The sequence below is a fragment of the Mixophyes fleayi genome, chromosome 1, assembly GCF_038048845.1.
Source record: "Mixophyes fleayi isolate aMixFle1 chromosome 1, aMixFle1.hap1, whole genome shotgun sequence".
NCBI lineage: Eukaryota > Metazoa > Chordata > Amphibia > Anura > Limnodynastidae > Mixophyes > Mixophyes fleayi.
The window spans coordinates 96,167,502-96,184,206 of NC_134402.1; the positions used below are offsets into that span (position 1 = coordinate 96,167,502).

Here is a 16,705-nt window from a genome sequence, read left to right on the forward strand (position 1 = left end):
TTCTTATAGTATGACTGCCTTAATCTCAATGAAAGGAAAGCACTGAATGCTATTTTACTATGAAGAAATATAAAACACCCTTCTCATGACATGCAGTAAATAGATTTACAGTGAGATTTATTAATGGATAAAATCAAGGTCAACTATCAAACCCCACATACCAGGGTGATTGCCTTTAGTGACACCAGCCCTTCCATAAAAGCGGTTGTGTGTTTGCAGAGGTTACTTGTCCAAGAATACATGTTATAGGATCGCCATATAAATCCAAACTTGTTGTTTTATGAATGGTACGGGAGTACTTAGCCAATGGAGAAAGCAAAAACATTGTATACCTTGTAAGAAGCACATATATCATTGTTTATCTGTTGTATCTCTGCTATACTACATATGTATCTTTTTTAAACACATATATAATAACTCACCGTATGTTATGCAGTAGGGACATTAGGGTTTTTTTACACAAATCTTTAGTCTTTTTTCTTACTTTTATTTTGTAGTGTGTCAGCACAGTACAGGTTTTGGTGCTGTATTTAGACAGTTATAAACGATATGCCTTATTTGATTCACACCGTAGATATATATGTCCATGTCTCTCAAGGAGTGCAGTTCTTGTACCAACACATACCTTTTATTGCTTTTTATCACTAAATGTTGTTATTTTATAAAGCACCTGTAGGGGGATGGGAACACATTAAACCTTATTCATGGGTATTGGCCACGTGCTATCACATTAATGTGCGCTGCAAGTGCAGCATAGGTCTTGGTGTATTTGGAGTAGAGATGGGCGGACTCGGTTCTCCGAGATCCAAATCCATCCGAATTTAGCCTATCCGAGTACCGAGCAGAGTAGGCTCGGTACTCTCCCGCCCATTCGTAATCGAAATTGAGGCAAAACGTCATCGTGACGTATTCGTATTTCTGAGCTCGGTTCTCGCGAGATTTGAAAATCATAAATACCAGCCTCCACAGCAATCCATCGCCATTTGACAGAGGGAGAGAGCAGGGTTAGGGCACAGGCTATATTAGCGAAGTGACAGAGCAATTAGTGTACACATAACTGTTTCTATCCTAATCTCTACAATTACAATATTAATACCATTTGCAATTATTAGAGGAGGATAGAGGAGGTTTTTATTTTTTTGTTGGGCGCTCCAAGTGCTTTTGGGGTGTCTCATATTCCCCAGTGTTTTACACTAAATTTTTCTGGCTGTCAAAAAAAAGTCATCTTTGTCAGCAGTATCTATATAACACAATATTTTGCACTACAAGTACTTTGGGCTCATTAAAATGGATTCAAAGCAGTCCACATATGAGCAGAATCAGCAACCAGGTTCTGTCACCAGTCCTGATGGTAGTGTTCCCAGTACGTCATCTGGGAAAGCCGATGTAAAAGTACATAGTCTTTTTAAATCAAGGAAAAAATACACACCCATAAAAAATTTACCGTGTTGAAGCAAAAAAGAAGTGTAACTGAGGAAAAGTTAACTGCCGATAAAAAAAAAATGCCAACATGCCATTCTACAAACGCAGTGTGGCAAAGAAAGATCGAGGCCTTCGCCTTTCTCTATTACTGCCAGATCTAAAAATATTACTGAGCCTTCTTCTTGTAAGGTCACTCGTGAGCAAGCAAGACCAAGTAATTTGCAGTCTAAAAGTGGTGCACAACTACTGTTACGAGGGAAACCCGAGATACAAGAAAACAGTAAGGCATTAGAGGATAATGATAGGTTCACAGACAGCCACCAAACTACCTTGGTCCATTTATTTTTTATATTGTTCAGTCTATCCAGGGTGCTTTTTTTATATTTTACTCCTAGTAGAGAGGGGATCTGATGCAGACAGATACCAAACTACCTTGGTCCATTAATTTTTTTATATTGTTCAGTCTATGCAGGCTGCTTTTTTTCTATTCAACTACAAGTGGAGGGGGGGCTATAGAGACAGAAACCAAACTGCCTTTGTCCATTTCTTTACATATTTAACTATAAGTGTAGGGTGTAATATACACCCAAAGACGATGGCTGCATTGCCAATATGCATAGATGGAGAGGAAGACAATATGGTTTGTGTGTAGAATTAATGAAGGCCTAAAGGAATTAAACTGTTTTTTGGATAATTTATTAGCTTTACAATTCCATTACTTATCCAAGAAACAAGTGGAGCACTAAATTTGATTATTTTAGGCACAAAAACATTGATTTTTGAACAAAATAGCAAAACAAAACCAAAACACGACGGTGATCCAGATCTAAAAACAAAAGCAAAACACGGGGGTCAGTGAACATCTCTAATTTGGAGTCTGGAATGGAATAGCACAACTTAGTCAACATGGTCTACATTGAAACAGCTTCTATATCATCTGCCAGACACGTCTAATGTGTTATTTAGAAAAGTTTTCATTTTACCGGTGTTATTATGCCACTACCATATATCTGTATTTATAGAGAACGCCGCCATCTGAGTGTATGGGTCATGTCATGAGTTGAGACAAATTGAAGTTTAACAACACCTGTTAAATAACAAGAACAAATGTACTTTTGTGGTGGAAGGTTTTTATAATAATTGCTATGCAAGAATTTAAATAAAGATTATTTCTTCAAAACATACTTTCCACTGTAATAATATTTGCACACACTCATTCAGCATTACATGCAGGGGATGTGATTGAGAAGATCAAGTGTACATTACCCGCCAGCTCCTGTTACTATTATTATCCTATCTGCAGACTTTTTCCTAATGTGGTCTTTCAGTTGTCATCATCAGTAGCTATTCTTGCAAGGCAATAAAGCCTTTTTCCATTCATCTGTTCACAATAACTTCCATATCAGGCCTAGTTCCTGAATGAGGCCCATACCTCAGTGTTACACTGACAAACTACGTGTACAAATGCATCCGGTAAGAGCAACAAATCACCAGCTCATTCATTTACTTTAACCTCAATAGGTTGTGTGGGGCCTTTCATTCCTCCACTTTATCTCTCATTTTAAACAAAATATTAATATATTTTTGGAAATATATCTATAGAAACAATACACATTCAGCTACATTAGCTTTTTATGCTATATTGGGTAGTACATTTGTATAATCACTCCTGCTACTGGTTATGGAGGATTAGTTAATATGATTTAATAATATAATATAGTAATATATTAGAGAAAAGCATAATAATAAAAAACATCACTGAAACTAAAGATGTGAATATATTATTAAATAGACAAGAGTATATTGAACCTTGCAATGAGTTTAATTTGCAGAACATACATCTATAGTTTGGATTACGTATATTCTTGGTTATAAATCCTTCCTATTTATAGTTTGTTGTAATTGTTGCTAAATAACTTTTAGTCATTGACAAGCCTCCCTCTTCATTTCCAGTTAGAGTCCATAAACAATCCAGCTAGGCTGCCCGTATATATTGTGAGGTTGCAAGTTCATTTATTGTTCCAGAAAAACATTGTGTGACTCCTTTCTGTGCAGCCGCACACAACTCTACAATGTGACAGAGTCCTGAAATGTATCGGTATTAGAAGACAGAATGGTTGCACAGTATGGCTACATACTGTATCAGCACTCCCATTATGATGTAATTTGTAGTGTTTTGTACAAAAAGTAATGAGTCACTCTGTACACAACCGTTTGTAGGGACAAAATATATCAGATATGATGAGGTGCTAAACTGTAAATTGCAGGATTGTTTTTCTAAGTGCAAAGCCAAAGAATATCAACATGCTTGCACTCATAGTGACTGATATGACAGCCTAAATCATCAGGGACCAACAAGCGGCCTTCCCCATGTGGTCTCCAGCCGGCTGCCTTGAACTGACTTATTATCGGCTTTGTTATAAAGTGGGAGGTCTGAGCGGCATGCCGAGGAATTTTTTGAACAAGAGAGAGACATGTGGGGGCATTTGTGAATGAGTGATGTGGGGGTGCCAGGGCCGTTATCAGGGCTGTGTTTTCATTCTTGAAATGAATTGTAATGTGCGGCCCTTTTGCAGTTTGGAGGGCCGCACTTGAAGTATTATCAGTTTACCCATCTCTGACCTAAATGCTGCTGAAAATTCAGTGCTTTATGTCAGCGCTGTGCAACCAGATTCTCTAAAAGGGTTTCATGCAAACAAACGTACCTTGCTGGCCGCTACAGCAAGGGGCCTTATGGTCCCAACATGCTATGCCAACCTCCACCATGGGTTGCCCAAATTTGCTCTACAGTTTCTTGAACGGCCCTGTATTATGTCAATGAATCTAACTTCCTGAGATTTCAATTTAGTTGCCCTATGAACTAGAATATAAAACAAGTTCTTGTACATTTAGTTGCAGAACACTTTAAAAAACTAAAGTGGGTGATGGGTTAATTGTTTTTCTGTGTATGTACAAATGGCAGACACATCGGACAAGCACAAAAGTTACATCACGCCTTTGATTAGTCACACTCATGAAAAGAACCCATTAATATATCCAGATTTATTTCTCACAGTACACAGGTGGCAACAATTTTAAATGATAATATGATGCAACAGAGATTATCATGTATATTTCTTCCTACTAGCTCAGGTTTTCACCCTGCAGTGCACAAAGTTAATAATCAATATGTAATTTATCACATCTGCATTTATTTTGTCTACCTTATATATCTCTTTTTTTCTGTGTGTCCTGTTACGCTGTCCTGCTCTGTGGAGCACTGTAGCGACTTACAAGTCAACAATAATAATACAGCTTGAATTACAAGGCCCTGACCCAATCTTTACTGTAGTTTGTTGGTTGTTCAGTTTAACGGTCTTAGAATTTCTAGGACAATATAGGTTGCCTTCGGGTGTATGGGGATTCCACACACATGTAATGCCCCCGTAACACATCAGTGCCCAGTCACTGAAACAACTGTTACATAGTATCAAATACATAATGATAAAGTTTAATATAGGCCTTTCTTTGTCTGTGGTATACAGTCTTTACAAATGAATACCTGCATACAGCTTATGCACACATGCTTTATGCTATGAGGAATAAGATACCAGTAGATACCAGATACCAGAGTATTACATTCTGATGAGGAGTTGGTAATCTTAGTTTTTAATGGAACATTTCTTTTTTTAACTTTCTGAAGTTCATGCGAGGATTGTTTGTGTGGGTGTTGTCGAAGTCGTATAATTGGATGAACGAAAGTATATTGGTTAATATTGTTTTATTGGTCGACTGCACTCAGTATGCCACGCTACACGTGGCACACGGCAATCGCAAGGTAAAATACGCACGTACACACTCGCATTACAGCATTTAGTTATTTTTATAATTCATATTCATATTGGTTCCGTTACACTGTAATTTATGAGCAGATATTATTTGGTTTATTATTAGTTTATATAATATGATTATATGTGCACTTCAGTGATATTTAAGGTTCAGGTTATAGGAAAGGTGTCATGTCTAGTATCATATTAAACCCCTATTCATCAGCAGCTGTCCGGTTCCATCGCCGAAGAGATCGCATATTGCATACTCTAGTTATTGATGTTAGGGTATAAATAGCCAGATTGATATCAGAATGTGAAATGCTAATTAACTCATTGTAACTGGAGCACATCCCCTGGAGAGATGACCCCCACCTTTGGATTCCTTAGTCTGAACTAGCCTATGACCTGTTTACCCTGGACCCACCCAAAGTCTGGACCTATAGAAGCAAGCCACGTGTTTTCTACTGTTCACTCTGTTAACACTAAATGTATATATAATCATAGCTGCTCTCCCAGTGTTCAGTCTACTCTGCCCACAGTTATCTAAACAGATATACGGTCCACTGGGACCCGTGGAAGCGCAGCGAAGCGCATGCAATACGAGCGCGGTATGTATGTATCTTTTGGTATTAGCTGTACTGCACTGTATTATATTACAATCATGTATTGAACTTTTAAACTTTTTACATCTGCTAAAATAAATCACTTTTTGCGTTAGAAACACAATACAATCGCTTGGGCAATGCTTATTTGAAAACGATAGAATTACTTTAATAGTGTCCATTGCAAAATGTGTTTAAAAAACATTCTTTATAAAGAAGTATAATTATATAAAGCAATAAAGTTCTGCTATTAAACAGATCTTCAAAACTTGCCTATGAATGTTACAGTAGGTTAATTTTTCTTATCTCCTACCAAGTTTCTGTAATAAAACCATATTAGTCTGTAATCAAAGAGTTTTATGTGCCCACATTTTTCTAGGAAATGAATTGGGATGTTTAGAAGCTTTCGTACTGGCACATAGTTTTCAATGGGAAACACTGACTTTCTGTCACACAAGAATTCTTATTCTGTAGCAATGGTGCATGTGTAGACCGCTATATGCCAGTAAGTGGGAGAGGGTTTGAATGCTGCCCATCATTGGCTGGAAAACACATGAACATGAAGTACCCTTTTGACCTCAGCCTTAGATACCAATCTTGCATACACAACACCCAGTCTTGTATAATAAGGCTGTAGAATAGGTGGAATATAACTGCATCAGTTTGTTTGGTATGAGATTTTTGGTTTCCCTTATAATTTTGGCTTATTCTTTGTAATGATGTGCATAGATGTATGTATGGGATCAGAGGCGGAACTAGAGCTGTGGACTCCGATGCAGGGAAGTGGGGAGGAAGGAACCGGGGCCCACAGGTCTCTAGTTCCGCCCCTTTGCCTTGTGGCGGGTCCCATTATCTCCATGGGCCCTGGTGCACCAATGGTAGTACCACCCCTGTATGGGATGTATAGATACACCAACTATGGTGGCAGCTTTCAGAAAAATAGAACTGAGGTTTTCCTTAACAGCATTTTTTTCTTAGTAGTTCATGTTCATTAAACATTCATGTGTTTATGTCTGCTAAACTGATGTCTGTTTTGCTGAGTGTTCATTTTGAAATCATACAGTGTCATATAATTGTTCATATTGTTTTCTTTATTAAATTATCATTGTAAACAGACATCTGATACCACCCATTATTTTGTAATGGCAAAAGGAACTCTTATTTGTTATAGTAAAAAAAGTTTATTTTTGCATGCATTCATAGACAGGTATTGGCAGATTTTCAAAGAAGGAATTTATGTGCACAGATGCACAAGAGGCACCATTTAGGTGGAACCTGGGGGATTAGGAGTTTGGTCCAATAGAGGGACAGTCGGGAAATGTGAATTAAAATATTCTGTAAAATGCTCTTCGATATAGAAACAGCTTGAATATTGGCTTTGATTCCCACTTAACATTCTGGTGTGATATTTTCTGACACATCATACACCATGACAAACATGACAATAAACTAACATATGGAAATCTCTGTGATGCTGAACAGACAACTTTAAGAATTTTTCTCATCTGATATTACATGAAGTGACCTGGTGAAGGTGACTAAACTATACAGTTTGGTAAATGACCAATTACTTGCAAGTGAGATTCACAACTTATTTCTTTCTGATCTACAAAGATTCCAAGGGCTGATGTGTGGGACTGAAAGACGCCTGTAGCCAGAGAGGTTTACAGGACAGCTGCCTTGTGCTGCAGGATAGCATGACAGACTGTGCTTGTAACATAAGTCAGTTTGGCCTGGATGAGGAAGCTTGACAATACAATAAGTATATTAATTATCACTTTATTTTTTTGAACTTTCAGCATTAAAGGGCAATTAGCTGGAGCAAACATATGTATGTAGGGCTCGTCCAATTACAGACTCATAACCGAGCACTGAAACTGCGTATTTTCGCTACAAACAGAAGTGACAGGTGCAGCTTATAGCAGAGCTGTATTGGAGAACACAAGCCCTAGTGTACAGGCTTTGTGGTAGACAACAACGTGTGATCGCTGTGTAATTGCTGGCATGATTATTGCTGTGATTCAGCCTCGCAGTGCTTGAACCCAGACAACAATGTGATTGTTTTATTATATAAAAACATTCTATAAACTTGTCAGCATCATCTTTTCTCTTATTGTAATTCAGTCCTGATTGGAGGAAAGAGTCATATTTCCCCCACTGTGGTCCAGTCAGCTATTAGTCCTGATAAGAAAAAAGAATCACCTTTTTGGTTTTCTGTAAGTTCCACTCGCCCAATTTGGATAGTTCAAAATGATGCTTCCTACTTGTTACTATGTGTAGCTCAGCCCTGTCGCGTGAGTTGTTATTGATACTTCAGAGTCTGTGTACAGTCCAGGTCTCATTGTTTCTGGAGAAATGTCTTGTAGAGGCCACATTTCCACCCAGAAAAAGGAGGCTGAATAAGCTTTCTGTTTGTTTTTATTCCCAATAGACTGTCGTTGTTTGTGGTTGTTCCAAATCTGACCGATCATTTCTTTAAATGGTCTGGTTGTGATGGTGTAAATGATGGGATTCAGAGCACTGTTTATTGGCAGTATGAAGATTACCACCCACGAACTGATGGAACCTGAAAGATGTAATAAATGGAGTGTAAGTTTCTATATTAAAAGGACCAGAAATCACAAAACTGACATTTTGAAATACCAACCATGAAAGTATATATATAGTTCACAGTTAACCTCGCATTCCACTGCAGTTCTTTTATAATGCAAAGTGTAATACAGTAATACCTCTCCACCTCCTTACAAACTGATGAAGCCACCTCCCAGTGTCATACTGCAGTTAGTTAAGATGATGTGACATCACAAGCCCTGCACCTGCATATAACTCTAGCAATCCACACAATTGCAGAGCAAGAGCAAACCTGTCAATCATTCCCCAACTGCTCAGTTAGATAAGTATCCACCTTCTAACACAGTAACCTGCTTCAGGGTAGTGAAAGTGAGCATGGTGGATATATTTAGTTATTTTTCTTACTGCACCCAGTTGGACACAGCGTTTGATATATGTTAATTAAAATGTCAGTTTACTCGCTATGTAAATATCTGACACTCAATAGTCTTATATCTAAAACAAAGATAAAACATGTATTAATCTAAAAAAAAGGATATTAATTATCATTCCCTTGTCACTCTGCTCCACAAAAGTTCTGATAGTAGCTGTTCTATACTGAGAAAATATATACATGCAAATGAGTAAAAATAATTAATATAGGAATTACCTTTATTCTTCTGCAAAGTCTCCAGAACACATTTTAAATCATCATCTATTGGTCTATATGATATTCATATAAATCCTTTGAGTTTAAGATGATACAGTAGCTTATAGTTAAGCTAAAATGCACATAGATATTAAGAAAATGATTTAAACTCAGAATTAAACTTGCTAATTTGTACCTGATAACCTTATTTCTCAAAAGAGTCAAAGTATCGAATCTAAAATTAACTCACATTTCTGTGAACTGTAAATTTACTTCTTAATGTTAAAAAGGACAAGTCCATTAAGTTTAATTATTTTCATTCTGATAGTACTACTTGTGTTGTTTATAAACAACAAGGAATTTTCCCAATTATTGAAGCCATTTTAAGGTTTTTCTCAAACAAGGAAAATATATTTTTCAACCTCTAAATTTATTTTACATATCAACATTCCAATACTGCAATATAGTCATAAGGTTACAATCATGTTTAACTTAACGGAAACCCAACCTTTTTGGGGCTGTCCGTGTATTACATAGATTGCAAATTCTGGATCATGAATATCAAAAAACATAAGTGTAAGCTATTGCTCCTCTTGATGTCTTATTTGCTTAATGTTTTTGTATTATAGAATTAATCCTGGCAGGATGAAAGTTTAGCTGATAAAATATGTATGAGATTAGTCTCAATCTCCAAAGTTGCCTCAAGCTTTTCTCTCCTTTTATATTTGTCTTACTGAGACTTCATGAATTTAAATAATATGTAGAGCTCTGTTCCTGGTACTGTCCCCTAGGTTAGCTCTGTACATACGTACTGCTGCCCTGCCCTGTCTTCAATTTCAGTTAGAGATTGAGTGAATTTGTATGTAGCTAGGGCTACCCCTCACTGTGATCCAGGAAAAGGAAGGAGTGTCTCTGAGCCTTCTGGCAACAGGTATGGCTTATCAAGCAGCAATGCGGAATCTTGTTTTTACTACTGTTGATCATGTAATTTGTGTAACTCTTCTTGCAGTCAGACACACATACCCTAAACCAGTCTACAGTCAAGTAGTAATATATTGATTATTGCAATCATAATATACTGTTACAGAATCACCTGGAAGGTGGAAAATGGCAGGTATATATGTCCCAGGGTGTCTGTATTATATGTTTTTAGACCCCAGGTGTTTGGGAAAAGCTTCCCAAAGCGTATGCTCAGTGTTAGGAAAAACATGCTTTTGAAGTGTGAGAGGAACCCGGAGCACCCGGAGGTCCAGGTCTCCTGTTCTGCCAGTTTGACAGCAAACTGATTAAGGGTTGCACCTGAAAGGTGTGTTTAAAAGTTTTCAGATCAGTCTCAGGCTCTCTCAGACCTGGGGAGGAGGTTGGATGCCTTCAGAGAGACACTGCAAATGGTGACCAGTAAGTTGTATATTTTGTATGTGTATGGGACACAAGGTCCTTAACAGGAGAGAGGCTGTTTCTGTGTGTTTAGTTAGTGCTGGACTGGGAAGGATTTTGTTTCTGTTTGTTTATTTTTATGCCTGAAAAATAAAGCTAGTTGAGGCTAGTTGAACCGAAAACACTGGACTGGTGTGATTTATTTGGCTGAAATATGTGAAGTGCAGCCATGTAACCCCAGAAAACGGTACCCCTAACCTGTTCTTATGGCAATATATTTAACAAAAATCCATTGTTCATATTTACAACTGATAGTCGTAGGCATATTCTGACACCAGTGCTATAGCGATGAGATCAAATCAAGTAGATATTTTAATACATATTGGACTAATCTCCAACTCTTATTAGCAGTATAACTTATTTTCCTTTACAACTGCCATATTACCAGTCAAGACTGAGGGGTAGATTTATGATCACTTCTGAAAAGGAAAAGTGTAGGTGTTGCCCATGGCAACCAACCAGATTCTAGCAATCATTTTCTAGAATGTACTAGATAAACAATAGCTAAAATTTGATTGGTTGCTATGAGCAACACCTCCACTTTTCCTTTGCAGAATGTTTGATAACTTTACCCCTAGATGTTATTTTTTGCTACTATAGTATTTATAAGGCTATATTTTGTCCACGGTGCTACAGGTATTATTATATACATAATAATGTTTAATCAGTCACATTAGTCCCTGCCCCAGTGGAACTTACAGTCTAAAATCTCAACCACACAAACACACACACTAGGGTCAATTCCATCCAAACCTACCAGTATATTTTTGGACTATGGGAGGAAACAGGAGCACCTGGAATAAATGCGCACAAGAAGAACATACAATAATTTTGGATGAAATCAAACTCATGGCTCCAGCACTGTGAGTCACTAAATACAACTTTAAAGGTGGCCACATATGCAACAATTTGTTTATTTATGGTGTGAGCTTATTCAATGAGCTCTTAAAATGATCATGGTGTGCGGCAAAATCCAAGCAATCTTGACTGTTCCAGTTTGATCACTTTGGTTGTCCTGTACATGAACAATTGTGGTACCGTGTACACTCAATGATTTCATATTTAGATCTTGTAGCATGTTTGGGAAGTTTCACAAATTTATTCTCTTCCTCTCTGTAATCCATTCAGTCTACTCCCCAGAATCAACACTGTTTATTCAGCACTAACCATAACATCAATTTGTATCAATGATTATCCAAATGTTTCTTCAATTATAAATACCAAGTCTAACACAGTAACATAGTTGATGAGGTTGAAAAAAGACACCAGTCCATCAAGTTCAACCTATTTTGGATCCTGCACTTATATTTGAAATTGATCCAGAGTAAGCAACCGCCAATCAGTTTCAATTTTGAAAATCCCCCCAGACTCAATATTGCAGTCCTATTTTTACCCTATATCCACTACTATCCTTCATTTTAAATTAACGGTCGTATCCCTGGATACACCCTTCCGCTAAAAATTTGTCTAACCCTTTCTTAAACATATCTATTGAATCTGCCATCACAACCTTCCCTGGCAATGAATTCCATATCTTGACTGCCCTTACTGTAAAGAACCCCTTCCTTTGCTGGTTGTGAAATTTCCTCTCCTCTAACCTTAGGGGATGACCACGTGTCCTGTGTATGGTCCTTTGGGTAAAAAGTTCCCATGAAAGCTCTCTGTATTGACCCCTAATGTATTTGTACATAGTAATCATATCTCCCCTTAGACGCCTCTTTTCTAAAGTAAACATACCTAAACTGGCTAACCTTTCCTCATAACTTAATGACTCCATACCCTTTATCAATTTTGTCGCCCTTCTCTGAACCCTTTCTAGTTCCAAATTATCTTTTTTATAGAGTGGTGCCCAGAACTGTACTGCATATTCAAGATGAGGTCTTACCAACGATTTATACAGTGGCAAAATTACACTGTCTTACCTTGCATCTATGCCCCTTTTTATGCATGCCAATACTTTGTTTGCCCTTGCAGCTGATGCTTGACATTGAGCACTATTGCTAAGTCTACTGTCTATGAGCACTCCCAAATCCTTTTCCATTATAGATTCTCCTCAATTAACATACTTTACAATTTCATAACTTTCCGGTGGATACTTGTATTATTTCCTTTTTAGGCCTATGAAACATCACATAGCACTGCTTATATCATGTCAATATTCTGGCAAACACTTTAAACATTGTACAATATCATTCTATTTTTATCTGAGCCAAAACTACTGCTTATTTCTTATCTGTAAATTAACATCACACAGCTGTTATAGAGGACTACAGAACAGAAGGATTAAAGTCATGCCACTAGGAAATATTTACATAGAAGTGATGCATACGTGACAAAATATTTCACAACTAGTCAAAATGTGGTACCAATGAAAAGAGAAAATGGAAACACAAGTGTCTGAGCTATGAAAGTATATTTTATAACAATGATAAACACACCTGCAGTACTTTCTATTGAGAGAACAGGAGAAAATAATAAATTACATGTGTAGATTCAATCTTAAGCAGCACTTTAGTGGTGTCTGCCTGCACCCAGAGATAGGAAGATAAGAATGCAGAAGAACAGGTTTCCTTAGATGTGAGCCGCACTGCAAGATTTAGGGGTGCACTGAATGCACTCCTCAGTTGAATTAACCTTTTAATGATTTCCCTGATTGATAGAAAGTCAAAGGGCTTATTTCACACCTTTCAGTACTCTGTCTTATTTCTTTACTTTGGCAGTAAGAATGCATTAAGTAATATCAACATGAACAGCATTTTTATGCAGCCAGGTCACATAATGTCACAGTGAGTCACTGTCTAGGGGTTTATATATTTTTAGTGCTAGTTTACCTCAATCCTCACTGCTCATCAGGAGTCAAAGAAAACCGACAGCAACAGGCATACACCATGTATTGTGTTGTCATATACATTTTATGAGTTCAGAAGCAACACGTTGTTGATAACTGTGGTTATCTAATAATGTACATCATCCCTTGGCATTGCAGTAACTGTTTATGGTAAGTCTAAATGCTAGAACACAGGCTATTACTTTGGAAAATATTTATCAATTTTAAGATATGTTTTTTTGTAATATTGCTATACACTATAACACATCAAACTCCATGTTTGTCATCTGAGTAACTAACGTACAAGCAGGTCAGTAGCATGTTAGAGCCTGAGGGATTCTGAATGAAATGGAAACAATTTATAATTGCTCTTTAATATTTGATAGACACAAAGCAATTGTTACGGCTACTTTCCGACACTATACAGTCTTATGTTCGGAGAGCTCACTGGCTTTATCTAAACCCACCTGGTATTTCAACTTGAAGCAGAGATAGAAGTTTAAGTATGAAAATGGGTATCCAGCAGAGGGCATCTGTGAAGACAATGAAGAAGAAACGCTTGGCCAGGGTCATTTCTTTCTTGATGTGATTGTGAATTTCGGTTGCCATTATTGCAGTTTGATGGATACTATAGAACATACTACTATAGGAAAATACAATGATGATAAATGCTGCCAAATTCACACCTGTTGGGATAAACAAAACAAAACACATTAGTTAGTTCTGGTAATAATGCGCTCACTATCCTACACTGGGGAAACTAAGTGTACATGCACTGAACTGAAAATTTAGCAGTGATGTGTAAATTGTACGAAGTCACTGGCAAATCATAGCAAAATGGTGCCAATTATTTCAATGTGGATCATCATAAAATCATTCTTAAAATATGATTGTAACATATAATTAAATATTGTTTATTATACAGTAGATAGTCATATAGCTGTCAACAGCTCCCAATTTTCATGGAGATTCCCAGGTTTTAAAGCTTTGCCCATGGACATTTTTGTCTCTGGAACTGCTCCAATTTTCAGTATTGACCAATTATGCAGTGTAATTGCTTTTCTCTGTATATGGGTGCAGGAATGTCGCAATCTTTGGAGGTGTCCTAGGTGGGGGTAATATTCCACTTGAACTGCTGTTTTCAAACATTCTGCAGCCTGTCTGACATTATGACAACAGTGGCATCCGAATAACTAACAAATACCTTTCAATTAATAAATAAGAATAAAAAAATATTTCAACAGTACTGCCATAATTTTAACAGTTCTAGATTGCTAATGATGTTTTATTCCAAGAATAAAGCATTTTTTAATGCATCTGTTTTGGTAACACCATCAGAACACTGCAGATATTAGATGTCTGGATTGACAGATAGAGCTGAGAAGCTGGAGACTCTGGTTTACCAAGTTAGACAGTGGACTGCAGATATTGGATGTCTGGAAGCACCGGATGATCCATGGGAGAATCAGACAAAAAAAGAGTCAGGCAAGTCAGGGGTCAGAAACAGTGAGATCCACAATAATACCAGGGAGTAAGCAGGAGCAAGGTCAAAACGAATGTAGGAACAAGCATGAGTCAAACTAGGGGGGAAATTCAGGATCAGCACACAGGGACAGCAGTGACAATTGATGAAATGGCCCAGATTGCTGGGAAAGGCAGTTTCTTAAAGGTGAGACACAGGTGCTTAGGATCCAGGAGTAATGATGAAGGCTTAACCACTTGTAGACAGGATCAGATGAAGGCAGTGCAGCATCTGGAGACGAGATTCTGAACTGCAGCCTGAGGCAGATTTACAGAGATAGTGTTAAAATAACTTTTTATGTTTACTAATTTACAGGTCAATTTCCTAACTGCAGAATCAATCAAAGGCAAATTGACTTATAAATCACTAGTTTTTCAAATCTCCTTCCCAAACACTTGCCAGAAATTGGTATCCTACTGAAATAATCTATTTTTCAGTTATAAAACAGCTTAATCTATGAAGGATCAATTTAGTAAATCTGTGTAGAAATCACCAAAAATGTTTCACTGATTTATGTTCAAAAACTGGAGCTCCCCAGCAGTACTAATTAAAGACCTAAGAATCTCTAGTGGTGTGATTAAATAATTAAGTGGTTGAGTTAATTGAAATTCTATTGAAGTCATTTAAAGCTCTTACTACTACATTACAGCAATAGTAGTAAGAGCTTCCAATAATAACCATAATCATACTGAGAAAAAATAATGAAACACCTAAAGACTTCTACATCTCTACTGATGCTTGGGAGCTCCAGAGACATCAGGGGGTAAATGTATGAAGCTCCGGGTTCTTCAACACCCGCGAGTTCGGCGTCTTCAGCGCTTAAATTTAAAGCAGCGCTGCCTTGTAAAGGGACGTTTCCCTTTACAAGGCAGCACCGCTTTAAATTTAAGCGCTGAAGACGCCGAACTCGCGGGTGTTGAAGAACCCGGAGCTTCATACATTTACCCCCAGAACAGAAACAGGATTATCATTTGGAATACTCCTGCTTCATTAATCACAGGGCTAAGAAATCCCTTTTTGGGGACAAATTTCTATAGATTTGGATTGATTTAAAAAAAAACGTTGGAAACCACCATTTACTAGATCTCCCCCACTGTCTCAGACTGTGTGTACAGTGTACTTCAGTGGTGGGCAACCAAATACACTTGAAGGGCCCCATGTGCAACCATCTAACTTTTTTTCAGGGTAATGTGCCATAAAATGTACTCACATGTCCTCAGATTCCACATGTACTCCAGAACTCCCCTACAGGCCACTCAGACCCACCTACATGTCACCACTATTTGGGAGTACCGGTGACCACTACTAAATAATAAGCTAATTATATTAATCAAATTGTTAATTTATATTAATTTTATTAATAGCAACCTAAAAAAAGTTTACCTTCTATCTAGAGACCACAGAGGAAGGAGGGAGAACACACAGTGCAGAATACAATACACTCAGTCTCTTAGGATCAGTCTGTAGAATCAAAGATACACAATAAACCAACATATGGAATGTTAAATACGCAGTTTCCAGCCAAGTTATCATAACAGCTTACCCCACTAAATGATAGCAATCTCCAGACCAAGTTGTAGTGATGAAACAATTGGTCCTAAAGTTGTCCCTATAGTGTACAAACGATGACACACTAGTCCTCTAGGAGTACTATAAATCCAATTAACTTATCATTTTTACTTGCAGTGATCCCAGGGCTTCTGACAAAACAGCAAAGGAGTTCGCAGCCAATCTATGAGCATGCGTTTCTCCAGGTGGTAAATGCGAATCCCCTACCTTCAGAGTTGCAGATTTTATCCATTTCAAATTCATCCTGTCAAACTATTACCTTGCCCTCTCTCTTGCCAAACCATTTTATTTCAAAACCTTTATCTCCTATTTCCTCCC

At 37.4% G+C, this 16,705-nt stretch overlaps 1 protein-coding gene across 2 annotated transcripts in view; it reads right to left on the bottom strand.

Annotated features, from left to right (window-relative positions):
* Positions 1-6,906: 6,906 nt before the first annotated feature.
* Positions 6,907-16,705, bottom strand: part of RXFP1 (relaxin family peptide receptor 1) — a 261,940-nt gene continuing 252,141 nt past the window's right edge. For both annotated transcript variants that reach the window (XM_075198196.1, XM_075198201.1), the window contains exons 17-18: positions 13,764-13,982; positions 6,907-8,399 (exon numbers count right to left, since the gene is read on the bottom strand). In XM_075198196.1, coding sequence (XP_075054297.1) covers positions 8,104-8,399; positions 13,764-13,982 — 515 coding nt within the window. In that variant the 3' untranslated portion in view covers positions 6,907-8,103. The remainder of the gene's footprint in view (positions 8,400-13,763; positions 13,983-16,705) is intronic.